This window comes from Schistocerca nitens, chromosome 4 (genome assembly GCF_023898315.1).
Source record: "Schistocerca nitens isolate TAMUIC-IGC-003100 chromosome 4, iqSchNite1.1, whole genome shotgun sequence".
In the NCBI taxonomy this organism is placed as follows: Eukaryota; Metazoa; Arthropoda; class Insecta; order Orthoptera; family Acrididae; genus Schistocerca; species Schistocerca nitens.
Genome location: NC_064617.1, coordinates 661,631,210 through 661,655,423, shown reverse-complemented (window position 1 = coordinate 661,655,423; position 24,214 = coordinate 661,631,210). Strand labels below are relative to the sequence as shown.

At 41.9% G+C, this 24,214-nt stretch overlaps 1 protein-coding gene across 1 annotated transcript in view; it reads left to right on the top strand.

Annotated features, from left to right (window-relative positions):
* LOC126251674 (ATP-binding cassette sub-family G member 1) overlaps positions 1–24,214 on the top strand; it is an 862,342-nt gene that overhangs the window by 412,952 nt on the left and 425,176 nt on the right. The window contains exon 4 of the mRNA XM_049952253.1: positions 5,829–5,945. Coding sequence (XP_049808210.1) covers positions 5,888–5,945 — 58 coding nt within the window. The 5' untranslated portion in view covers positions 5,829–5,887. The remainder of the gene's footprint in view (positions 1–5,828; positions 5,946–24,214) is intronic.

The window sequence follows — 24,214 nt, the reverse complement described above, 5'->3', positions numbered from 1 at the left end:
ACCAACTTTGATGATAGGATGACGATTGGCGCAAGATGCGTGGCTCATAGCTTACTGGACACACGAGGAAAGAGACTTGAGAAGATATTCGGCAGTCCTCACATTGTTTTTCGCGTTTTCACCAAATCACTTTAGTTACCATAGATTTATTTCTCCTCTCTCAAAACTGAAATGGTAATTTTAACGGTATTTGAACATAAGATTTTGTTATTCCCATGATCATTGTTGTTGTAAATATATTTTTTTCTGTGGAGGCCATTTTGATGAAGCTGTACCTAAAACTCTTACCCGAGAAAGTATAGACCCATGAATTATACCGTAAGATGTTCAAGATTAGCTTTTTTAAATTGCACTCGACGCCTCTTTCTGAACTCAGGTACAGAAACATGTAACGTACTGGGCAGGTATCTGACAGGAATTGTGTAGAAGAAAAATCTGTAAATAGGCCGTGTGAGGAATAAAATAGTCGTTCAGATGTAATCCAATTAACTTTTGACTTCGTTGCATGTAAATTTCTAAAAGTAATGTTTTTTTCTTATTCTTTATTGTAAATAACTGGTCCATATCATATGCCACAACCACACTTCGCGCATCGCCGAAATCACATGATAGCGTGGAAATTCACTCTCAAGGTGGAAAATGGAATTGTCTTTCATTGTAAATGTCGACAGTCTGTAACGAAGATCATCCATGAGCCTTTTGAAACAGTAAGTTATTTGAAGAATATGGAAAAATGAAAGTTCTCAGTTTCTCACAGCATCTCATAAGTCTCATTAATTTAATCCAAAAATGAACGAGCAATGAACATTAGCTGTTCAAATGGTTCAAATTGGCTCCCTGAGCACTATGGGACTTAACTTCTGAGGTCATCAGTCCCCTAGAACTCAGAACTACTTAAACCTAACTAACCTAAGGACATGACACACATCCATGCCTGAGGCAGGATTCGAACCTGCAACCGCAGCGGTCGCACGGCTCCGGACTGTAGCGCCTTGAACCGCACGGCCCCTCCGGCCGGCATTAGCTGTTCAGAAAGGACGAATGGCTACTAAATGTTTGTCAAGGAAGGTGAACGCAAAAGCATTGGCTAGTGCTACTTCTCGGCTCTGATGGAGGTACCCAGAAAACAACACGTCACGGTAAAGAGAACGACTTGTTTTCTGAAAACACAAACGGCGTTTAAATTCGATAGTTCTGCACGATCCCCTTAATTAAGCGGTTCTATTAATACTAGATTCCTGTGGCATTTCTGTGATGCATAACAGTTAATGTCGTGGTCACACCGACCATCGGCATCGCAGTAATATTCAGTTTGATTGGTTGTCATCAGTTCCACAGATAGTTAAGGCAGCTTTATCAGAATGTAAAACCGCAGCGTTAATCACTGAACTTGTCTGTGTAAAAAGCAATACGTTAACTCCACAGTCTTGTTACATCAAACGAAGATATTTCTGCATTGAAAGCCCAAGGGAGTTTTACAGCTCCTTCAACAATGAACAGCCCTTACCCATTAATCATCCTTGTACCAACGCGATAAGACGCTAAGTCAGAAAAAAGTCTACAAAAAGGAAAAAGCAAACTATCAAAATAATTTTTTCATAGTCTTCTACAGTGATGTAAGGACTTCATTGTTTTAGTTATTATGTACTCAGAATAAGGTTGTCTTCCTCTGTTTTATTTGAATCCATCTCTTAGTGTTTAATCCAGATCACATAAAGTATTTTCAGTGTTACGACCAAATCCGATCTACTTTGTGAGCCATCTTCAAACGATATGAATACTAGATATTGTCTTACGCAATCGCTCGTATTCACATTGTCCGAAAATGACTCGCTAATCACGTCAGTGCCACTCACAACATTACAGATATTTTGTATTACCTGGATTAAACAATTAATAACCACTACAGACTTAATCTGTCTATGAAAGACATCACTTCGAGAATAGTAGTGAGACACTAATTATTCATTTTGTCACTGAGTGCCGCTTTCGTCTCCGCCATCTTTGCAGGCTTCCTTTATTTGGAAACTTCATTATATTGCTGAGAGCATTTCCTTTCGCTTTTAAAAGGAAGTACATCAAAAAATTCTGATCGTCACAAAGAAGAGAGATTACACATTTTATCAGCTTTCTACTATCTATCTACGAAGCACTATTATGTCAGTATGAGGATGTGAGCGCACGCGTGTGTGTGAAACCTCTGTAGTTTATTTTCCGGACTGCACATAAACACGGTGTCCCAAGACGAATGGTCAATATCCAGGGATATGAGAGAAAGCTCATTTGAAGCAAAAAAAAAACATAGTTTGTTGATTCCATGCCGTATAAAAGTGCCTTCAGCAGTGAATATTTTTAATGAAAGCAAAGGGTTATCGGAATTTAACCAGTGACAAAATGTAATGCTTGCTATACACGTATTCGTGGGACACTGAAACATGCAGGAAGTCATAATGTGCTGGTAGTAGGATTACGCTGCAAAATGTCGAAAAATGAGAACCTGTTTACGCAATGTGTTGTGAACTCTGATAAACACACTATGATCGGGAATTCAATGAGTCGGAAAGCGCCGATGGTATTTTTCGACAGTGCCTTCATGCTCTATTCCGAATGGTTTCCGAGGTAGAGCACATTTAATGTGAATTTGTTGTTTTGGACCAATGGCGCGCACATTTGTGTCTTACCCACTCACCCGTCTGACGTTTTATTATAGCCCAACCTACCTCGCTGCTTTCAACCTATTTGCATAGCTTTTTACCACTAAACTAACCTGTTGAAAGCGCAATTGTCCACGGTGTGTTGTGAGTGTACTAGTGCAGAGACTTGAGAGTGCATCAGAGTGAAACATCGGTAAACCGTGTTTGTACACACGCGGGCTAAAATACCACATATCTACACTAATGAAGAATATGCAGGTAATATGCAGAAATGGTATATAGGTTTACGGTTTCTGCTATGATAGCGCTTCTGCTGCTGTCGAAGGATACCATCGGCGCTTTCCGAAGCATCGAACTCCCGATCGTAGTGTGTTTACCAGAGTTCACAACACATTGCGTAAACAGGTTCTCATTTTTCGACATTTTGGAAATGGTGCAGCGGAATCATACTACCACCACATTATGACTTTTTACACGTGTCCAGTGTCCCACGAATACGTGTATAGCAAGCATTACATGCGCAGAACATGTACCCATTTCACATACAGCCTGTCCACAATCTTCACATTGGCAACAATACCACATGACTAGAATTTTGTCACTGGTTAGAATCCGATCGGCATTTGCTTTAAATAGTAATATTCACTGATGAAGGCACTTTTACACGGCATGGGATCAACAAAACACATAATAACCGTCGATGGTCGCAGGAAATTACAAACACTACAGTGGAAACAAATTTCCAAATTCGTTTTTCGGTCAGTATTTGGTGTGGCATGATCGATAACATGTTGATTGATCCAGTCATTTTAGGAGACCGAATGATGAGGCAAAATAATTTGCATCTTCGGAAAATTCGTTTCTTGAACTCCTCCAGGACGTGTCTTTAGCCAAGTGGACTGCAATGTACTTCCAACACGACGGAGCCCCTCCACATTTTAGCAGACGTGTGAGGGATCATTTCAACCGCACTTACTCTAATCGCTGGATTAGGAGCGGTAGTACAGTTAACTGGCCACCAAAATCGCCGGACCTTGCGCCATTGTGTTTTTGTGTATGGAGTTGTATGAAGTGTGAGGTGTACAAACGAAAGGTGATTACACGATACGAACTACTTGGCAGCATCATGAACACTGCTGCCCTCATTAGGGAACGTGTAGAGATACTGTCAAGCAGCACAAACATGATTTCTGAATAGCACACAGATGCGCTGAAGTTGACGGTGAGATAATCGGAAAGCTATTGTGAACTGTAAAAGAACTATAATGTGATGTGTACGATAATACTTAGAGGTAATTTTAAATAAATGGTTTGGCGATTTGACAGGGCTCTATTATAAATTATCAGTTAATAAAACAGTCAAGATCGCAATAATCGTTTATTTAAAAATGATGACCGGTTTCGACCTTTATGCCGGCCATCTTCAGATCTAACGCACTGTAAAGAGAGGAAGAGTGCCAAATTAAATAGAGAAATCAGAAAATAATATAATCTGCGAAAAAAGAAAAGAAAGTCCAACAAGAGTTAAAATAACGTTGCATTTACCCATATGGCTACAGCCGGCGGTGCACGGAACGGTTGCGTGAAGTCATAGTCGTTTACTGCTGTTGATGGGTAATCTGCTGCGGGTTAAATAGAGAGGAAAACAAGCGTTTATGCCTCAGCAAATGGGCTCTCTTTATAGCTCTACTGTGCGTCAGATCTGAAGTTGGCCAGCCTAAACTGGTCGTTTTTTTAAATGAATGATTATTGCAATCTTGACTGTTTTATTAACTAAATACTTAGAGGTGAATGTGTCAAAAGTACACATTTTTCAAATGGTACCTTGTAAAATGCATGTTTTAATGTTAACTAACTGTTGTACAGGTGTGTATGTGTAAGCTGACAATGAACTGAATAATACAGAAATTAACTAACGATATACATTAAATGTTTTCTAAATCGGAAACTTTTCGGAATAGGGCATATGCCCATATGAGGCCGTCTACTTCAAATGATTGTTCACGTCATAACCCTGAATGTTGATCATTCCTCCGGGGAAAAACCTGTACGTCGCATTTATCTCCCTTCATTCCAAGCAGAAATGGGTTCCCGATATGCCACACCCCCCGTCACCATTCATATCGTCGGGGATTCTATCGCCCTGTATGGCACTACGATGGCGACGTGACATTCGTCCGTCAGACACTTGTGGAGTTCCTGTGCATTGTTTTACGAGCGTGAAAACATTTTCTCTGCGATAGTGAAGATCCACCCTGGACACAGTTGAACTCCGAAATGTAATTCTTCTGTAATCTCCGATATGCTAAAACAATTGCCTTCTTGTACTGATTATCACCCCACGTTCAAAATTGGTTGACACGCAATGGCTGCAATTTTCATTAGGTACCTGTCTATAACAGTCTGCTCAAATATCGTCTCTATACTCACGCTAAAGGCCACTCCTAGGTCCAATATTCTGGCGTCACGCAACAAACATTTTAAAATGGGACAGTCATTACCATAATTTTTGTACCCAGTTTCAGGTGTCATAAAGTTTCACACTGCGAAATCCAGGGAGTATGCATTGCCGCTTTACTCTGTTAGTATATTATTAACAGGTATAATATTTACTTACTAGGATTTCCCTTCGTAAAGAACTTGAAAAAATAACAGCTCTTTGCATAAAGAGTGCAAACCGCTGCATTCCCATAACTCTTTACTTTTTAGCGATACTTTTAATTCTTTGTACGTCATACATTCTACTATTGTATATTCATCCACGTGAATATCTACACTTCACAAGTCACCTTACGATTGGTAACGGAGCGTACTTCGTGTTCAATATTTACCAACTGATAATCTCAAAATGGTTCAAATGGCTCTGATCACTATGGGACTTAACTTCTGAGGTCATCAGTCCCTAGAACTTTAGAACTAATTAAACCTAACTAATCTAAGTACATCACACACATCCATGCCCGAGGCAGGATTCGAACCTGCGACCGTAGCAGTCGCGCGGTTCCAGACTGTAGCGCCTAGAAACGCTCGGCGACGATAATCGCACTATTGTGCTGTAGCCTTCTGTACCTGTTACCATCCGCTGCTATCCTTTCTCATTCCTTAACTGTTACAGTCTGCCAGAAGTGACCACATATGTTAGTCATTTCATGAGATTGCGTTTTTTTATTGCAGGTGGATGCCAGTGGGGTCGTCTCTTGAACGGATTGTCTAGTTGGAACGACTTGCACGCCATGGACGTCGGCTTCAGAGATCTCAAGTACACCGTCAACAAGTGGTACCGGTTTTCAGGTGAGCAACTTTGGTTATCAGATGACGCGACGAAGATCGAGGCGAAGCACTTAACTAGGTGGCCATTTCACTTATAAGAAACTGCAGATATCAGTTATTAGTGAAAGCAAGAAGAAAATTAATTACCTTCGTATTCATACATAAACATTTAAGACATTTTGCAGGTCGCATTTTCAGGACAAATAACTACATATTTTAAAATGTAAACTGCAAGGCTTCCTTGTCAAAACTTCTTTCTTCTAAACAAGAGACCACAGTTCACAGATTTTCATGCTGAATGCAGTATAGCGCCAGACTGGGATTCGAACCAGATCACCTGTTTTGCGCGAGCAGTAATCTTAATCGTTTAGGCTATTAATGCTAGCCCCCAACTTCGAGTCTCACTGAAGTTCGCTGTTACTAATTACGAAATCCACAACACCAAGCATTAAAATTCCACCAGGAACGACAAGCTAACAACGAAGTTTTACTTATTGTGTTTGCACAGTGTAGCAGGAAGTTAGATCAAATTTGTAGATGATTTTGGCGAGATTTAGTACCTGGACCTGCTATTTCTATGGCGGATTTCATCAATGGTAGTGGGCAGCGATTGGTGGCGTGCCGGTCTCTCGGGAATCCATGACCAGATGATCCCAGTGCGTGAGAGACATGGGGAATGTGAGGGCCAAAACAATAGTCGAACATCCTTTGTATTAAGCTAGGTCAGGAGATCACGCACAAAATGCCATCTCTATAGTTGAAAGGTGACGTCGTGGAGACAAATGTAGGGTGCAGCCACCGGCCTCAACATGGCACAGATGTACCGGCTGCAGTGCAAATTATAAGTTGAGGGAATAAAAAGTGACTGTGTCGTGTACTCAATGCACTCAGTCCCATCAGGCCAGGTGATCGGTTCATATCGCGACGGTGAATTCTGTCGCCCAACATTCGTTCTCCTTCGATCAGATATACACTGATACGTCGATCGTGAAGATGTATGCAGAACCAGCAATCGTTTGAAATTATGACGTGGTACTACTCCATGATCCAAAGTTGTCATTGGGTGCCCACTGATAGCCGCGTAAGGAAAGCCGCAACAATAGTAACTGTGTGACACCGTTTCGTGAACTAAATGTCGTCGCACTATTTTCGCACTGCCTTTTTGCTGCCAAGCCCATTTCTAGACTCAAGGTACATGATGTGGTTGTAGGATCCTGCCTCTCGGACGCTAGTCACAGCGGCCATTGACATCTGACACGACGTTGCGTATGGCGCAATTGAACACAACCAGTGATTCCATATTCACGCGGTAGGCATGGGATGCCGACCAACACCTGCAGCAGTATCGTCGAATGATAAACCATAGCGTCGACAGGGCATGATCGTGCCGCTGTGCGGTTGTGCAGTAGTAAAAATCATTTGCATACCCATGGATGTTGTACACTTCGCGTCATATCGAGGTTTATTGTATGTTTTCTTTATGGTGCTGAAGTCTTATTGGCCAGCAGTGACTACAAATGCAATTAAATTCTCAAAAATGAGTACACGTTTGACACATGTTGTAATAGGACACGGCATTCACATGGATGTGGCAATAGTCAGCGATATATAGGAGAGTCGGGTTCAAACACATATTGCCATTTGTGACGAAAAGTTCTTTACTAACCAACATCGACATATTTTGTATAAGAGGTTCTCCACAATTTCTTCATAATTGAAAATGAAGACATGACTGCCGGCAAGCTTACAGTGTTTTGTGATACAAGGCATATAATAACAATGACTTTTTCATAGTTATTATTACTCCATTTAGTTCAACGATATGATGGTAATTTATATAAAACTAGTAAGTTCCCGCAGCAATGTCTTCCTTTTCTTACTCTCATATTCTTTCATCCAGGGTAGAGTAGCAAAGGCCCAGATACTTGCACTGCGCAGCAGAGCTTCCGAGACCTGTACCAACGGTTCATTACCTTCCAGAGCCCGGAGACGTCGCTTAGTGCTACAACTACAATAGTTTCAGACCAGATCTGAATGCCTCTCAGTGATCATTTGCCGGCAGACCCTTCAAATCACGATAGTCATTTAGTGATCAGTCAGTATCTGAGTGATACCGAGCGCATTGTAGTGTAAAGGGATGAAGTCACTGTCTCACCACGCAGTCTGTTGTTTGATTCCTTGAGCAGCCCCCCACATTTGCTCCCCATAATATTATCTCTTGAAATGATTAGCTCACGGCGACCAACATCTAGAGGCCACGAAAGTCTGTAATAGGCACTCGGCTCTACCGTTATCGTTCCTCTTACTACACACATAAAAAAAAGTTTTGCGTCACCTCGGTTCCGAGCGTTCCGGAATCTGTACGGAAAATTGGAATAGAGATCAACATAAACATCATTTCCGCCCTTTTTATTTCTCATGAAAACCACACATTCCATGTTGTGCCATCATACAGGGAGACCTTCAGAGGTGGTGGTCCAAAATGCTGTACACACCGGTACCTCTAATACTCAGTAGCACGTCCTCTTGCATTGATGTATGCCTGTATTCGTCGTGACATACTATCCACAAGTTCATCAAGACACAGTTGGTCGAGATTGTCCCACTCCTCAACGGCGATTCGGCGTAGATCCCTAAGAGTGGTTGGTGGGTCGCGTCGTCCATAAACAGTCCTTTTGAATCTGTCCCCGGCATGTTCGATAGGGTTCATGTCTGGAGAACATGCTGGTCACTCTAGTCGATCGATATCGTTACCCAGAAGGAAGTCATTCACAAGATGGGGACGTGAAATTTCATCCATGAAGACGAATGCCTCGCCAATACGCTGCCGACATGGTTGCACTATCGGTCGCAGGATGACCTTCACACATCGTACAGCCTTTACGGCGCCTTCCGTGATCACCAGCGACGTACGTCGGCCCCACATAATGCCACCCCACAACAGCAGGGAACCTCCACCTTGCTGCACTCGCTGGACAGTGTGTCTAAGGTGTTCGGTCTGACCGGGTTGCCTCCAAACAGGTCTCCGACGATTGTCTGGTTGAAGGCATCTGCAACACTCGTCGGTGAAGAGAACGTGATGCCAATCCTGAGCGGTTCATTCGGCATATTGTTGGGCCCATCTGCACCGCGCTGAATGGTGACGTGATTGCAAAAATGGACCTCGCCGTGTCGGTAGTAAAGTTGCGCATCATGCAGCCTACTGCGCACAGTTTGAGTTGTAACACGATGTCCTATGGCTGCACGAAAAGCCTGAGCGAAGCATGTCATCGACAGTTCCTGTATCTCCTCCATTTCCGAACAACATCCCTTTGGTTCACTCCGAGATGCCTGGACACTTCCCTTCTTGAGAGCCCTTCCTGGCACAAAGTAACAATGCGGACGCGATCGAACCGCGATATTGACCGTCTAGGCGTGGTTGAACTACAGACAACACGAGCCGTGTTCCTCCTTCCTGGTGGAATGACTGGAACTGATCGGCTGTCGGACACCCTCCGTCTAATAGACGCTGCTCATGCATGGTTGTTTACGTCTTTGGGCGGGTTTTATGACATCTCTGAACAGTCAAAGGGACTGTGTCTGTGATACAATATCCACAGTCAACGTCTATCTTCAGGAGTTCTGGGAACCGGGGTGATGCAAAACTATTTTTGAGGTGTGTATTAGTCGATAACGGGAGAACAGATTATTGAGGCTACGACTCACAAAGCCTTAAAGATCCAAACTGTTTGTCAGCTTATCTTCTGACTTCTTAAGCTATCCATAATTAAAAGAGAAAGGGCAGTTTAGGGCCTGAAGATATGGAGCAGCAAGCGAGTCTTTACTGACACTATGGCTTATCTTTGACCATAGACTGATGAATGGCATATCTACATTTAAAGCGTTTGTAGGTTTAGAGAAAAACTTCGGTAGTGTTGACTGGTATACATTCCTTGAAATTCTTAAGGTAGCACAGATAAAACATACGCTGCGAGTGGTTATCGACATCTGGTACAGTAACCAGACAGCAGACATAAGAGCCGAAGGACATGAAAGGGAAGCAATAGCAAAGTTGCAGCCCGTCCCTGATGTTATTCAGTCTCTACAATGAGCAAGCAGTAAAGGAAACCGTGGAGAAATTTAGAAAGAGAACTAAGCTCAGGAAGAAGGATAAACATTCGAAGTCTGCCGATGACGTAATTCTGTCACAGACGGCAAAGCACTAGGAAGGGCAGTTGAACGGCATTGATAGTGTCTTGAGAAGAGGTTATGTGATGGATATCAACCAAAGTGAAATAAGGATATTGGTCTGTGGTAGAATTGAAGAAAGCTATGTTAGTAAATGAGAAAGTAAAATTAGTAGGTGAGTTTTGGTATTTCGGCTGTACAATAACTAATGACGGCCGGAGTAGAGATGGTGTAAAATGCATACCGTCAACTGCAATAAAATGCCCCTCACAAAGAGAAGTTAATATCGAATATAGCTGTAGAAATTCTATAAAGAATGTAATTTTCTGAAGGGTAACTTGTAAGGAAGTGTAACGTGTACGCTCAACAGTTCAGACAGGAAGAGAATAGAAGCTTCTGACATGAGGTGCTATAGAAGAAGTCTGAAGACTAGGTGGGCGTACTGATTAATGAGGACATACTATACAGAACTCGGACAAAAGCAGTCTTAACTGACATCGGTTGACTAGACACATCCTGAGGCATCAAGGAATCATCGTTCTTGTAATAGAGGGAAGTGGAGAGGGCTGAGTTAAAAAGGTAGACCTCGTCTACAGCAGGAGCAAATGGATGTATGTTGCAGTAGGTACGCGGGGATCAAGTGACTTGCACAGGACAAACTAGTGTGAAAAGTCGTATCAAATTATTTTTCGCATTGAAAACCAAATAACAAGAGAAGACGGTAGTGCTGTTCAATGTGTATCTCCATGCAGTTTTTAAGATTTTTCGAGGAAACCACTTTTTGTGCGGTGTAACCGAACAAGATTGTGTGCTGATTAAGACAGTGGTGTTGTAGCACTCGACAGATAGGACATTTAATTTTGCCATCCCCTCCACCCCCTCTCCCCACCCCCACATCCACTAACCATCGAACAACCTGGCTGATTTTTTCCGTGGTTAAAATGTATCGCATAAGGCTAAAATGTCCAGTTTGGCCGGTACTCCATGTGTAGAGGCCTCAATGTTAGCGGGACGTAAAATTTTACTTGCACGCTTCCCTTTTAATCAAAGGCACTCAGATGCCAAAACCTGGCTCAAACATATTTTAAAAGCTATCCTTCACAGTCTTAATGAACACTTGCGTGACTCAATGACCTCCAAAAGGTCGTTTTCCATTTTGAGATAGCCGTTTTGCTGACCCTAGTTACGTTACCATATTCGGTAAGCCATAGCGTAAATTTCTACATTTCTAAGTATTGAATTTATTTACACAGAATATTTTCTCAGTGTAATTTAATGAAAATAAACAATAGCTTCCCTGAACTGTACAGCAAAAACATCCGCATTATTGTTATTTATCGTTGTTGTTGTTGTGGTCTTCAGTCCTGAGACTGGTTAGATGCAGCTTTCCATGCTACTCTATCCTGTGCAAGCTTCTTCATCTCCCAGTACCTACTGCAACCTACATCCTTTTGAATCAGCTTAGTGTATTCATCTCTTGGTCTCCCTCTACGATTTTTACTCTCCACGCTGCCCTCCAATACTAAATTGGTGATCCCTTGATGCCTCAGAACATGTCCTACCAACCGATCCCTTCTTCTGGTCAAGTTGTGCCACAAACTTCTCTTCTCCCCAATCCTATTCAATACTTCCTCATTAGTTATGTGATCTACCCATCTAATCTTCAGCATTCTTCTGTAGCACCACATTTCGAAAGCTTCTATTCTCTTCTTGTCCAAACTATTTATCGTCCGTGTTTCACTTCCATACATGGCTACACTCCATACAAATACTTTCAGAAATGACTTCCTGACAGTTAAATCAATACTCGATATTAACAAATTTCTCTTCTTCAGAAACGCTTTCCTTGCCATTGCCAGTCTACATTTTATATCCTCTCTACTTCAACCATCATCAGTTATTTTGCTCCCCAAATAGCAAAACTCCTTTACTACTTTAAGTGTCTCATTTCCTAATCTAATTCCCTCAGCATCACCCGACTTTGTTCGACTACATTCCATTATCCTCGTTTTGCTTTTGTTGATGTTCACCTTATATCCTCCTTTCAAGACACTGTCCATTCCATTCAACTGCTCTTCCAAGTCCTTTGCTGTCTCTGACAGAATTACAATGTCATCGGCGAACCTCAAAGTTTTTATTTCTTCTCCATGGATTTTAAGACCTACTCCAAATTTTTCTTTTGTTTCCTTTCCTGCTTGCTCAATATACAGATTGAATAACATCGGGGAGAGGCTACAACCCTGTCTTACTCCCTTCCCAACCACTGCTTCCCTTTTATGCCCCTCGACTCTTATAACTTCCATCTGGTTTCTGCACAAATTGTAAATAGCCTTTTGCTCCCTGTATTTTAACCCAGCCACCTTTAGAATTTGAAAGAGAGTATTCCAGTCAACATTGTCAAAAGCTTTCTCTAAGTCTACAAATGCTAGAAACGTAGGTTTGCTTTTCCTTAATCTTTCTTCTAAGATAAGTCGTAAGGTCAGTATTGCCTCACGTGTTCCAGTATTTCTACGGAATCCAAACTGATCTTCCCCGAGGTCGGCTTCTACTAGTTTTTCCATTCGTCTGAAAAGAATTCGTGTTAGTATTTTGCAGCTGTGGCTTATTAAACTGATTGTTCGGTAATTTTCACATCTGTCAACATCTGCTATCTTTGGGATTGGAATTATATTCTTCTTGATGTCTGAGGGTATTTCGCCTGTTTCATACATCTTGCTCACCAGATGTTAGAGTTTTGTCAGGACTGGCTCTCCCAAGGCAGTCAGTAGTTCCAATGGAATGTTGTCTAATCCGGGGGCCTTGTTTCGATTCAGGTCTTTCAGTGCTCTGTCAAACTCTTCACGCAGTCTCATATCTCCCATTTCATCTACATCCTCTTCCATTTCCATAATATTGTCTTCAAGTACATCGGCCTTGTATAGACCCTCTAGATACTCCTTCCACATTTCTGCTTTCCCTTCTTTGCTTAGAACTGGGTTTCCATCTGAGCTCTTGATGTTCATACAAGTGGTTCTCTTATCTCCAAAGGTCTCTTTAATTTTCCTGTAGGCAGTATCTATCTTACCCCTAGTGAGATAAGCCTCTATATCCTTACATTTGTCCTCTAGCCATCCCTGCTTAGCCATTTTGCACTTCCTGTCGATCTCATTTTTGAGACGTTTGTATTCCTTTTTGCCTGCTTCATTTACTGCATTTTTATATTTTCTCCTTTCATCAATTAAATTCAATATTTCTTCTGTTACCCAAGGATTTCTGCTAGCCCTCGTCTTTTTACCTACTTGATCCTCTGCTGCCTTCACTACTTCATCCCTCAAAGCTACCCATTCTTCTTCTACTGTATTTCTTCCCCCCATTCCTGTCAATTATGCCCTTATGCTCTCCCTGAAACTCTGTACAACCTCTGGTTCTTTCAGTTTATCCAGGTCCCATCTCCTTAAATTCCCACCTTTTTGCAATTTCTTCAGTTTTAATCTACAGGTCATAACCAATAGATTGTGGTCAGAGTCCACATCTGCCCCTGGAAATGTCTTACAATTTAAAACCTGGTTCCTAAATCTCTGTCTTACCATTATATAATCTATCTGATACCTTTTAGTATCTCCAGGATTCTTCCATGTATACAACCTTCTTTCATGATTCTTAAACCAAGTGTTAGCTATGATTAAGATGTGCTCTGTGCAAAATTCTACCACGCGGCTTCCTCTTTCATTTCTTAGCCCCAATCCATATTCACCTACTACGTTTCCTTCTCTCCCTTTTCCTACACTCGAATTCCAGTCACCCATGACTATTAAATTTTCGTCTCCCTTCTCTATCTGAATAATTTCTTTTATTTCATCATACATTTCTTCAATTTCTTCGTCATCTGCAGAGCTAGTTGGCATATAAACTTGTACTACTGTAGTAGGTGTAGGCTTTGTATCTATCTTGGCCACAATAATGCGTTCACTATGCTGTTTGTAGTAGCTTACCCGCATTCCTATTTTCCTATTCATTATTAAACCTACTCCTGCATTACCCCTATTTGATTATGTGTTTATAACCCAGTAGTCACCTGACCAGAAGTCTTGTTCCTCCTGCCACCGAACTTCACTAATTCCCACTATATCTAACTTTAACCTATCCATTACCCTTTTTAAATTTCCTAACCTACCTGCCCGATTAAGGGATCTGACATTCCATGCTCCGATCCGTAGAACGCCAATTTTCTTCCTCCTGATAACGACATCCTCTTGAGAAGTCCCCGCCCGGAGATCCGAATGGGGGACTATTTTACCTCCGGAATATTTTACCCAAGAGGACGCTATCATCATTTAATCATACAGTAAGGCTGCATGCCCTCGGGAAAAATTACGGCCGTAGTTTCCCCTTGCTTTCAGCCGTTCGCAGTACCAGAACAGCAAGGCCATTTTGGTTAGTGTTACAGGGCCAGATCAGTCAATCATCCAGACTGTTGCCCCTGCAACTACTGAAAAGGCTGCTGCCCTTCTTCAGGAACCACACGTTTGTCTGGCCTCTCAACAGATACCCCTCCGTTGTGGTTGTACCTACGGTACGGTTATCTGTATTGCTGAGGCACGCAAGCCTCTCCACCAACGACAAGGTCCATGGTTCATGGGAGGGAGGTATAGGTCGTATAGGTCCATAAAAGAAGATGAACACGAAAGTTGAACAGAGAAGCAGACCGACCTCACCTCAAGTTTTTCTACACTTGTATGTGGATGGAGGTACTTGGCGGCAAGGCCGGAGTACCTGTAAGCTGAGGGATCAACAAAAACTCCAGATCTGGCTTGTTGACTAGCCATGATTACTATTGGCAAAAACTTCCACAGATATTTCTATGCATATATTACGCAGTAGTAATCCGATTTTACAGATAATGTCACTCAAGAGAGCACAAGAAGTGCTCTTAAAAATATGAAGAGCTATGATGTTCACATCTTTTTCGTACCAAAAAAAATATATCCTGCATGTGGAAAATGCGATTTCATTATGTTTCATTCAAACAAGTTATTTCTTTTCATCGTTATGCACACATTAATACACTGTTGCAAATAATTTTAAATTTTGTCTCTTAGTTGCTAATGTAAGTTTCTTATGTTTCATGCCGAAAAGTGATCTCTGTTACGCACCAATTACGAAAAGCATGAGCACTTTCTCGGAACTAGTTAAACGTGGTTATTAAAGCAATCATTTATACAGCCTAATGGGAACTGATGTACCTTTTTTTTCCTCAGCAACCTATTCAGCGTTTTGCAGACAGCAGATATTGTTCAACATTGTCGTGTACCTCCTTCATGACTTCATGTCGCTACCATGCTGCTGTATTTTTTGTCGTTCGTCCGGCATCAACTCCCGCACATTCGAAATGATAACTGTTTCCATGGAAAGCGAAACTTTTCCTGTAATCCGGATATCTGCAAGTATAGTTATGAGTTCAGTGTAGTTTCTGTGGAATAATGCTTGATCAAGCACAAATTTTGGACTGCTAAAGTGAACAAACAGCAAATGTTGTCAGTTCGTATTATGCTTCATCATCAGCAATAATGACTGGTGTAATTATAGATACAGTGACGAATACATCAGCAACTTACAGGTACCAACATCAAATATTTATTCATTTTCAGCGTTCTGTTCCAGCATGACAACACAACGCGTGACAACAGGGTTTCTAGAATATTTTTCTTGGTAGAATTGCGGGAAATCATATGATATTCTGACGGCTTTCCGGGACTCAGTACCACTATACAGTGAACTATAATCCAAGCAGCCTCGCGTGCAAGAACCCAGAAACTCATCAAATGCCTTTTTCATTTGATATAACGTAATTAACTGTTTGTATGACCAATTCATAGCACTATCTTAGCGCCTACTAGTGCTCGAAAACTTAAATCGTTCACATGTCTTACCACTGATAAGGTGTGTTATCTCTCTATTGTGACGTCTTCTTACTGATGTCTATTTTGTTTCCGGAATGTAATACAATTTTACATATTTCGCCAAAGTATTTGATTCAGAACTTCTGGACAAATTACGTTAGTTAAAATTATTTAATAATCTCCAAACGACTCGAAAGAATTAGAAGCAGATGCAGTCGAGCATTTGACCGAAGGTGACTCTTGTTCATAAAAACAAGAAGGCGCGTGAATGAATGTTTATGAAACGCAAAGTTTCTTAAGTCTGTTACTTTTTTTTATTTCACATTCTTGGATTTCGGTTCTTGCTCATTCAGCCGTATCAGTAATAGGAAGTCGATACGCCAGCGTATTGAAAACAATTTTGTTTGTCAGTTACGACGATGCAGACGTAAGGACAACAAGACACGCAGTCCCCCAGCAGAGAATATCTCTGATCGAGAATCGAACCCGGATCCCTTCGATTACCAATTTGCCGCACTGACCCAGAAGCTACATGAGAGAGTTAATGTCAGTGACAGCTGACGGAACTGTATTTGGTAAACGGATTTTGGAATGATAGCATATTATGCAATGGGAACCCGAAGCCCAACGTTAAAATTTCTGAAGTATTTCAGGGCCATTTTCTGAGTATTTAAATCTAAGGGTCATAAGAGCTAACGGCCTACGGTGGCTCGTTACGGAGTAATAACGTAATTAGGATGTGTTTTGGTTGTTACCAGAATTACTTTTCTCTCTGTGAAAATATCTTGAAAACAGTGACAAAATATGTGATTTTCGATCACCACTACGCAGAATAATCCGGTTTCTCTTATCCAGCTTTGTACAAATACAGAAGTACAGGGATGTGGTTGCCGCCACTGCTGGAACAGCTCGCCCTACCGCCGTTGCGCCGCTGTCTCACTGCATACAGTGAATCCACACACGAGCTGCGTATCGGCAACTTTCCATCAGCAGATCCTATGCATATCGCCGTAAATCACTGTTAAAGTACGACTAACACTGCCGCAAAAGATAGTCGGCACATAACCGAGCTGTCCTGAATGCAAGCTTGAGTACGAAGAGCAGAGTGCACGTTACTGTGCGTCGGCGGCACCGTCAGTGTATGGAACAAGCTCGTTTACAATATTTCGATATATCACGCAGAAATTGTCGGTGGAATACAGAGACATAGTTACAGGCGGTAACAAATAAAATTAAGGAAAATTTGATCATTTTATTTTGTCCGTTTTAGCTGCACGAATACACAGTTTATTGCTGTAGTGGTCGCTGATTTCGGGCTGACTCGCCCATTCTTAAACCACACATCTTGTTATTAACCGTAAATATAAAACAAAGTGCCAAAAGGCAAGAATAGCTTTGTGCAAGAAAGCTAATCTGTGAGCAACAAATACTCTCATTGATAATGCAGTCCATATGTCTACCTGAATGACACAACCTTCGTGAAACACTAAGCACATAGACTGTCTTCACAATGAGAGTGTTGTTCACAGTTTGATTTTATTGTGCAGAACTGTCTGCGCCATTTGGCACCGTGTCGTATAAGTAGGCACAGTTAAGAACAAGGTATGCAGTTTGTGAATGGGCAAGTCAGCCGAAACCGGTAACCAGAGGAGCAATAAACTGTGTATTCATGCAACTGAATACTGTATAGTTGTGTACCTACCATCCCGAAGTAACATGCCTCGAATCAGCAAGAAATGAAATCACTCGGCAGCCAGCCAGTGAAGACCTTGGTTCCCTTGTACCTGAATACTCACAAAAATCCCTAAACAATGTCGAAATTTTGTCGGTCGAGCTCGGGTGCATCCTATATAACGTCAAGCTGTCAACATGTAAGGAAAAAAGTACATTATCCAAATAAAAACATGTTTAGACGGGCTAGGAAATGCACGTAATACTCTGTGTCAACGTTTCAGTTAATAACAGAATTTCTCTTCATCAGATTGACTACGTTTGCTCATGTAAGCAACGAACAGTCCGTTTGACGGTTCCCTCTACAGCCTTCGTGTATGTCCAAAAATGGGAATTACGCGTGTTCAAACTTGGATTCACCATCATGGAGATTTCATCACAACTTGAATTAATAATGCTACAAAAGAACGTGTTTTCAGCGCCTGCAACTATTTTTTTTTACTTCCTATGCATGTCTCGTAATTGATTATAATCCATTTCTCGTTAGAAAAAGTGAATTTATGTTGGCTATTACGACGTTGCCTCTCACTGACATTAGCGACCCTCCTGGCATCCGTGGTAATCGCCGCCCTTGCTTTTCCTCCAGCCACTCGTACATGTGTAAGATGAAGGTTTAAAAAAGAGTGTGGAATAGAGATATCCCGTCCCGCCAAAAGAAACTCGTCCCTACGTGACTAACACATACGCGTTCGCAAAAAGCGGCTCATGGTTACACAACAACCAGATGTTAAGGTTGGAGTTACTCGATTAATGTAAGACCGACTAAATTTCATTTTGTCTACATCAGTGATCCGTTGCAATGCCCCGATATAAGATAAATCTCTTTGATTTAATATGTACACTGAAGAGGCAAAACATTATGATCCTCTGCTTAACAGCGTGTTGGTCTACCTTTGGAATCCAGTACAGAAGTGTACAAGTCCTTAGTAGATTTCTGAAGATATGTGGCACCAGATGTATAGGCACAAGTTATGCAGTTCCCCAAATTACGGGACTCTTGTTTGTGAGTGCTGAGCTGGTGCCCGCTTATCCTGCTGGAAGATGCCGTCGACGACGAAAAAGACATCATGCATGAAAGGACGCAGGTGGTACGAAATAATGTTCCCGTAGGCCTCACCTGGCATAGTGCCTTCTATTATTACAACAGCTCCCCTAGAAACCCAGGTGAATGTCCCGTATAGCGTTATAGAGCCTCCCACAGGCCTGCCTCCGTGGAGTGATGAATGTTTAGAGCAGCCGAGAGGATGACGTTGGGCCAACACAGGAGTATGTCGCCTGTTGCGGAGCCGTCTGTCCAGCAGTGTGCGCTGAACGTTCTGTTCTCAGACACTTGCGCTTGCAGCGGCATTGTAGTCTGTCGCTACATCTGTCACAGGCCGCCGCCTGTCTCACTTTCCAGAGCGGGCCAGCCTCTGACCTCCACGTGAGGCGTCAACATTCAATACTTATGTCGCCTACTAGTGGTTCCAGCGTTCTTCAGCAACTTTCCATTGATTCTCACTTCCTCTAGTGCTACTCTGAATTGTTTTTCTAATACCGAATCTCTTTGCCTGACTTGCTTTTCAGTTCCAAACTAGTGCTCCTGATGAATTCCAATTTCAGCGGCAGATTTGACGTTTGTATTCTTCAGGAAACTGACACGATAAATCTTGTTTCTTAAGGGCTTTGCAGATGTTGTTAAACTCAAGAAAAACATTTCTCGAAATCTGTGAACCACAAATACAAAGAGGATCCATTTACGTCTTGCTCTATAGTTACTTCTAAAGCCTTTTTATTCCTCTCCTTGATCAAAATCCAATGTTTTTGTGTGTGCAGCTGGTGATAACTTTCATGAATGTCTTGTACATTAGGGGTATGTGGCTGATAGGTGTACAGTCTTCAATGTTTTTTCTCTAAATAATTTTGAAAGTTCCGGCTCTATTAATCAGTTTCAACTGTGAAACTTCCTGGCAGATTAACACTGTGTGCCGGGCCGAGACTCAAACTCGGGACCTTTGACTTTCACGGGCAAGTGCTCTAACTCAGTCGGTAGAGCACTTGCCCGGGAAAGGCAGAGGTCCTGCACATTGTTTTAATCTGCCAGGAAGTTTCATATCAGCGCACACTCCACTGCAGAGTGAAAATCTCATTCCAGTTTCGACTGTTTCAACTGAAGCAAAATTAATCACAGGTTCTTTTCTTTTTAATTTATTTTGACAGATTCCCATCAAGAGACCAGGTACACACTTTTCAAGTCTTATTCTAATTGCCTAAGCACCGTTGGTTATCGGACGTTTTATCTTCTACCCAAGGCAACTGCCAACCTATGATGAATCGTGGTTGTCATATATAAAAGGTCAGTTGTGCAAGTCTTTTTTTGTAAAAAGATCTGACAGCTTTACTCTCTCATTACGAACTATTAACCGTCATAATTCAGCATTATGGGCGCAGGTTACTACGAGCTCAAAATGAAAATTATACCTTATGGTCCAATAAAAGCATGGTTGGGAAGGAAAACATAGGTACAAAGAAGGTAGCTGCGAAGAAACCATGGGTAACAGAAGAAATACTTCTGTTGATTGATGAAAGGAGGAAGTACAAACATGTTCCGGGAAAATCAGGAATACAGAAATACAAGTCGCTGAGGAAAGAAATAAATAGGAAGTGCAGGGAAGCTAAGACGAAATGGCTGCAGGAAAAATGTGAAGACATCGAAAAAGATATGATTGTCGGAAGGACAGATTCAGCATACAGGAAAGTCAAAACAACCTTTGGTGACACTAAAAGCAACGGTGGTAACATTAAGAGTGCAACGGGAATTCCACTGTTAAATGCAGAGAAGAGAGCAGATAGGCGGAAAGAATACATTGAAAGCAACTATGAGGGTGAAGATTTGTTTGATGTGATAGAAGAAGAAATAGGAGTCGATTTAGAAGAGATAGGGGATCCAGTATTAGAATCGGAATTTAAAAGAGCTTTGGAGGACTTACGGTCAAATAAGGCAGAAGGGATAGATAACATTCCATCAGAATTTCTAAAATCATTGAGGGAAGTGGCAACAAAACGACTATTCACGTTGGTGTGTAGAATATATGAGTCTGGCGATATACCATCTAACTTTCGGAAAAGCATCACCCACACAATTCCGAAGACGGCAAGAGCTGACAAGTGCGAGAATTATCGCACAATCAGCTTAAAAGCTCATGCATCGAAGCTGCTTACAAGAATAATATACAGAAGAATGGAAAAGAAAATTGAGAATGCGCTAGGTGACGATCAGTTTGGATTTAGGAAAAGTAAAGGGACGAGAGAGGCAATTCTGACGTTACGGCTAATAATGGAAGCAAGGCTAAAGAAAAATCAAGACACTTTCATAGGATTTGTCGACCTGGAAAAAGCGTTCGACAATATAAAATGGTGCAAGCTGTTCGAGATTCTGAAAAAAGTAGGGGTAAGCTATAGGGAGAGACGGGACATGTACAATATGTACAACAACCAAGAGGGAATAATAAGAGTCGACGATCAAGAACGAAGTGCTCGTATTAAGAAGGGTGTAAGACAAGGCTGTAGACTTTCGCCCCTACTCTTCAATCTGTACATCGAGGAAGCAATGATGGAAATAAAAGAAAGGTTCAGGAGTGGAATTAAAATACAAGGTGAAAGGATATCAATGATATGATTCGCTGATGACATTGCTATCCTGAGTGAAAGTGAAGGAGAATTAAATGATCTGCTGAACGGAATGAACAGTCTAATGAGTACACAGTATGGTTTGAGAGTAAATCGGAGAAAGACGAACGTAATGAGAAGTAGTAGAAATGAGAACATCGAGAAACTTAACATCAGGATTGATGGTCACGAAGTCAATGAAGTTAAGGAATTCTGCTACCTAGGCAGTAAAATAACCAATGGCGGACGGAGCAAGGAGGACATCAAAAGTAGACTCGCTATGGCAAAAAAGGCATTTCTGGCCAAGAGAAGTCTACTAATATCAAATACCGGCCTTAATTTTAGGAAGAAATTTCTAAGGATGTACGTCTGGAGTACAGCATTGTATGGTAGTGAAACATGGACTGTGGGAAAACCGGAACAGAATAGAATCGAAGCATTTGAGATGTGGTGCTATAGACGACTGTTGAAAATTAGGTGAACTGATAAGGTAAGGAATGAGGAGGTTCTACGCAGAATCGGAGAGGAAAGGAATATGTGGAAAATACTGATAAGGAGAAGGGACAGGATGATAGGACATCTGCTAAGACATGAGGGAATGACTTCCATGGTACTAGAGGGAGCTGTAGAGGGCAAAAACTGTAGAGGAAGACAGAGATTGGAATACGTCAAGCAAATAATTGAGGACGTAGGTTGCAAGTGCTACTCTGAGATGAAGAGGTTAGCACAGGAAAGGAATTCGTGGCGGGCCGCATCAAACCAGTCAGTAGACTGATGACCAAAAAAAAAAAGAAAAAAAAGCATGGTTTACGACTGAAATAGCACTATGTGTGTTAACATTCATTTCTCTGAGATATTCAAAAAGAAAAAAAAATGTGTGTAATCATCCATCACACACGCTATTGCTCAAGAGGCCCAGTAATACGACACAGGTGCAACGCCCTTAGAGCGACAACCTAGAATTACTGCAGTGGTCGGATTAAAGATTTTCATTCCTCATTGCCTGAACTCTCTCGGACCACAAAATGAAAAAGAATTCAGCCACTTCTCTTTGTGACAAGTGTAAAATAACGGATCCGTACTTTTCTTAAGGCCTGTTGTAGGATTCTTGGGCATATTTTTTAAAGCTCCAGCACGACGACATTCCTATAGCACAGGAAGATTCTCACAATGAATCATCATGGGTCCAGCAAACACAATTTATGCCAAAATCAGTTTGCGGTATTCTCGAACAACGACTAAAATGGTACAGTTAGTCGTAAAGTTTGAATCCAATCTTCTTAAAGTCCGCAAAGGTCTTTCACATTATACCATACAACCGACTGGTAAGCAAGATACAATACGGAATTTCTCAAAGACGTGGCGGGCATGGTGAAATTTTGTCTCTCAACATATGAGAATAAACTATGCGGCCAAAAATTACGGTAGGGATTGTCACATTTGAAGATGTTCCACGTATAACGTTCGCATATTGGGGCAGGATGCTTCAAATAGCACGAAGGAAGACTCGATATCTGAGCATCCTGCTACAGACAGTTGAATAATGAATGCGGCAATACGTGACTTTGAGTTAAATGACTTTGAAGACGGAGTGCAAGACGCACAAGAATTCCTGTTCCATAGGTAAACAGTGTCTACGGTGGATATTCAAAATCGCAGAGACAATGTTACCACACGCTGGGTGCAAGATGCATTCTGAAAATAACACCAGAATTCCTGTTCCCGAGGTAACAAGTGTTTAGGTCCGATCTTCAAAATCGCAGAGACAACTCTACCACACGTGGAGTGCAAGACGCATATCGTAAATCACAAAATATTTGCCGTTCCTGAGGTAACCGTTGTCTAAGGTCGATCTTCAAAATTGCAGAGACGGTGATACCACACGTATCGGAAATTATGCATGTATTCGTGTTCCCAGTGTTAACAGTGTCAACGGCGGCTGTTCACAATCGCAGAGACAAAGTTGACACACCCGGCGTGCAAGATGCATATCAGAAATCACAAAAAAATTCGTGTTTCCGAGATAACTGTGTGCAGGTTCGATCTTTAAAATCGACGAGACATTGTTACCACATGCGTAAATTGCCGTACAGAACACATACGAGTCGTTGACAAATGGACGTCATGTCATCTCTGCAGAGCCAAACGGCGCAATTAACGGTCTGTTGAGACTTAGGTGTATGGCGCCTTGAACGTGGGAGTCTGGACTTTATTTCTGCTAGGACGGTACAGAGACAAATGTACCGCATGGGCTTTAGGTACTGCCACTGACGCATGTCCCGTTGCTGACACCGCGAGACAAAGTTTGATGACTGACGTTGGCTACTAACAACGCCTCTGGCCATGGAACGGTAGCCTCGTGTAGCATGTCTTGATGAATTGATGAATCCTGATGCTGATGGCAGGGTGAGAGTGTGACATATGCCACATGAACCTGAATGCTATGTGTCAACAAGATTGTGTCCAGACGGAAATTTAGGAAGGCGTGAAGGAAGACTGACAGCGCGGTCATTAGAAACCGATCAGACTTTATATTTACAAATAATGCGCTCACTGAAGTACTTGCCCAATAACATGGCACATCTGAACTCCCAACCCAAATTCAATAAAAGCGTTTTTGAGATCGTCTGGCGATGCATGTTGCCGTTCCCGTTCCTCCTCTGCAGATCCGTGCCAAGCTGACCTCAATTACGCAACAAGAATACATTTTACTACCTATGGACTTCATAGACGCCATTAATATCATCATACACTGAAGCGCCAAAGAAACTGTATAGGCATGCGTGTTCAAATACAGAGATATGTAAACAGGCAGAACATGCACTGCGGTCGGCAACGCCTAAGTGAGACAAGTGCCTGAAACAG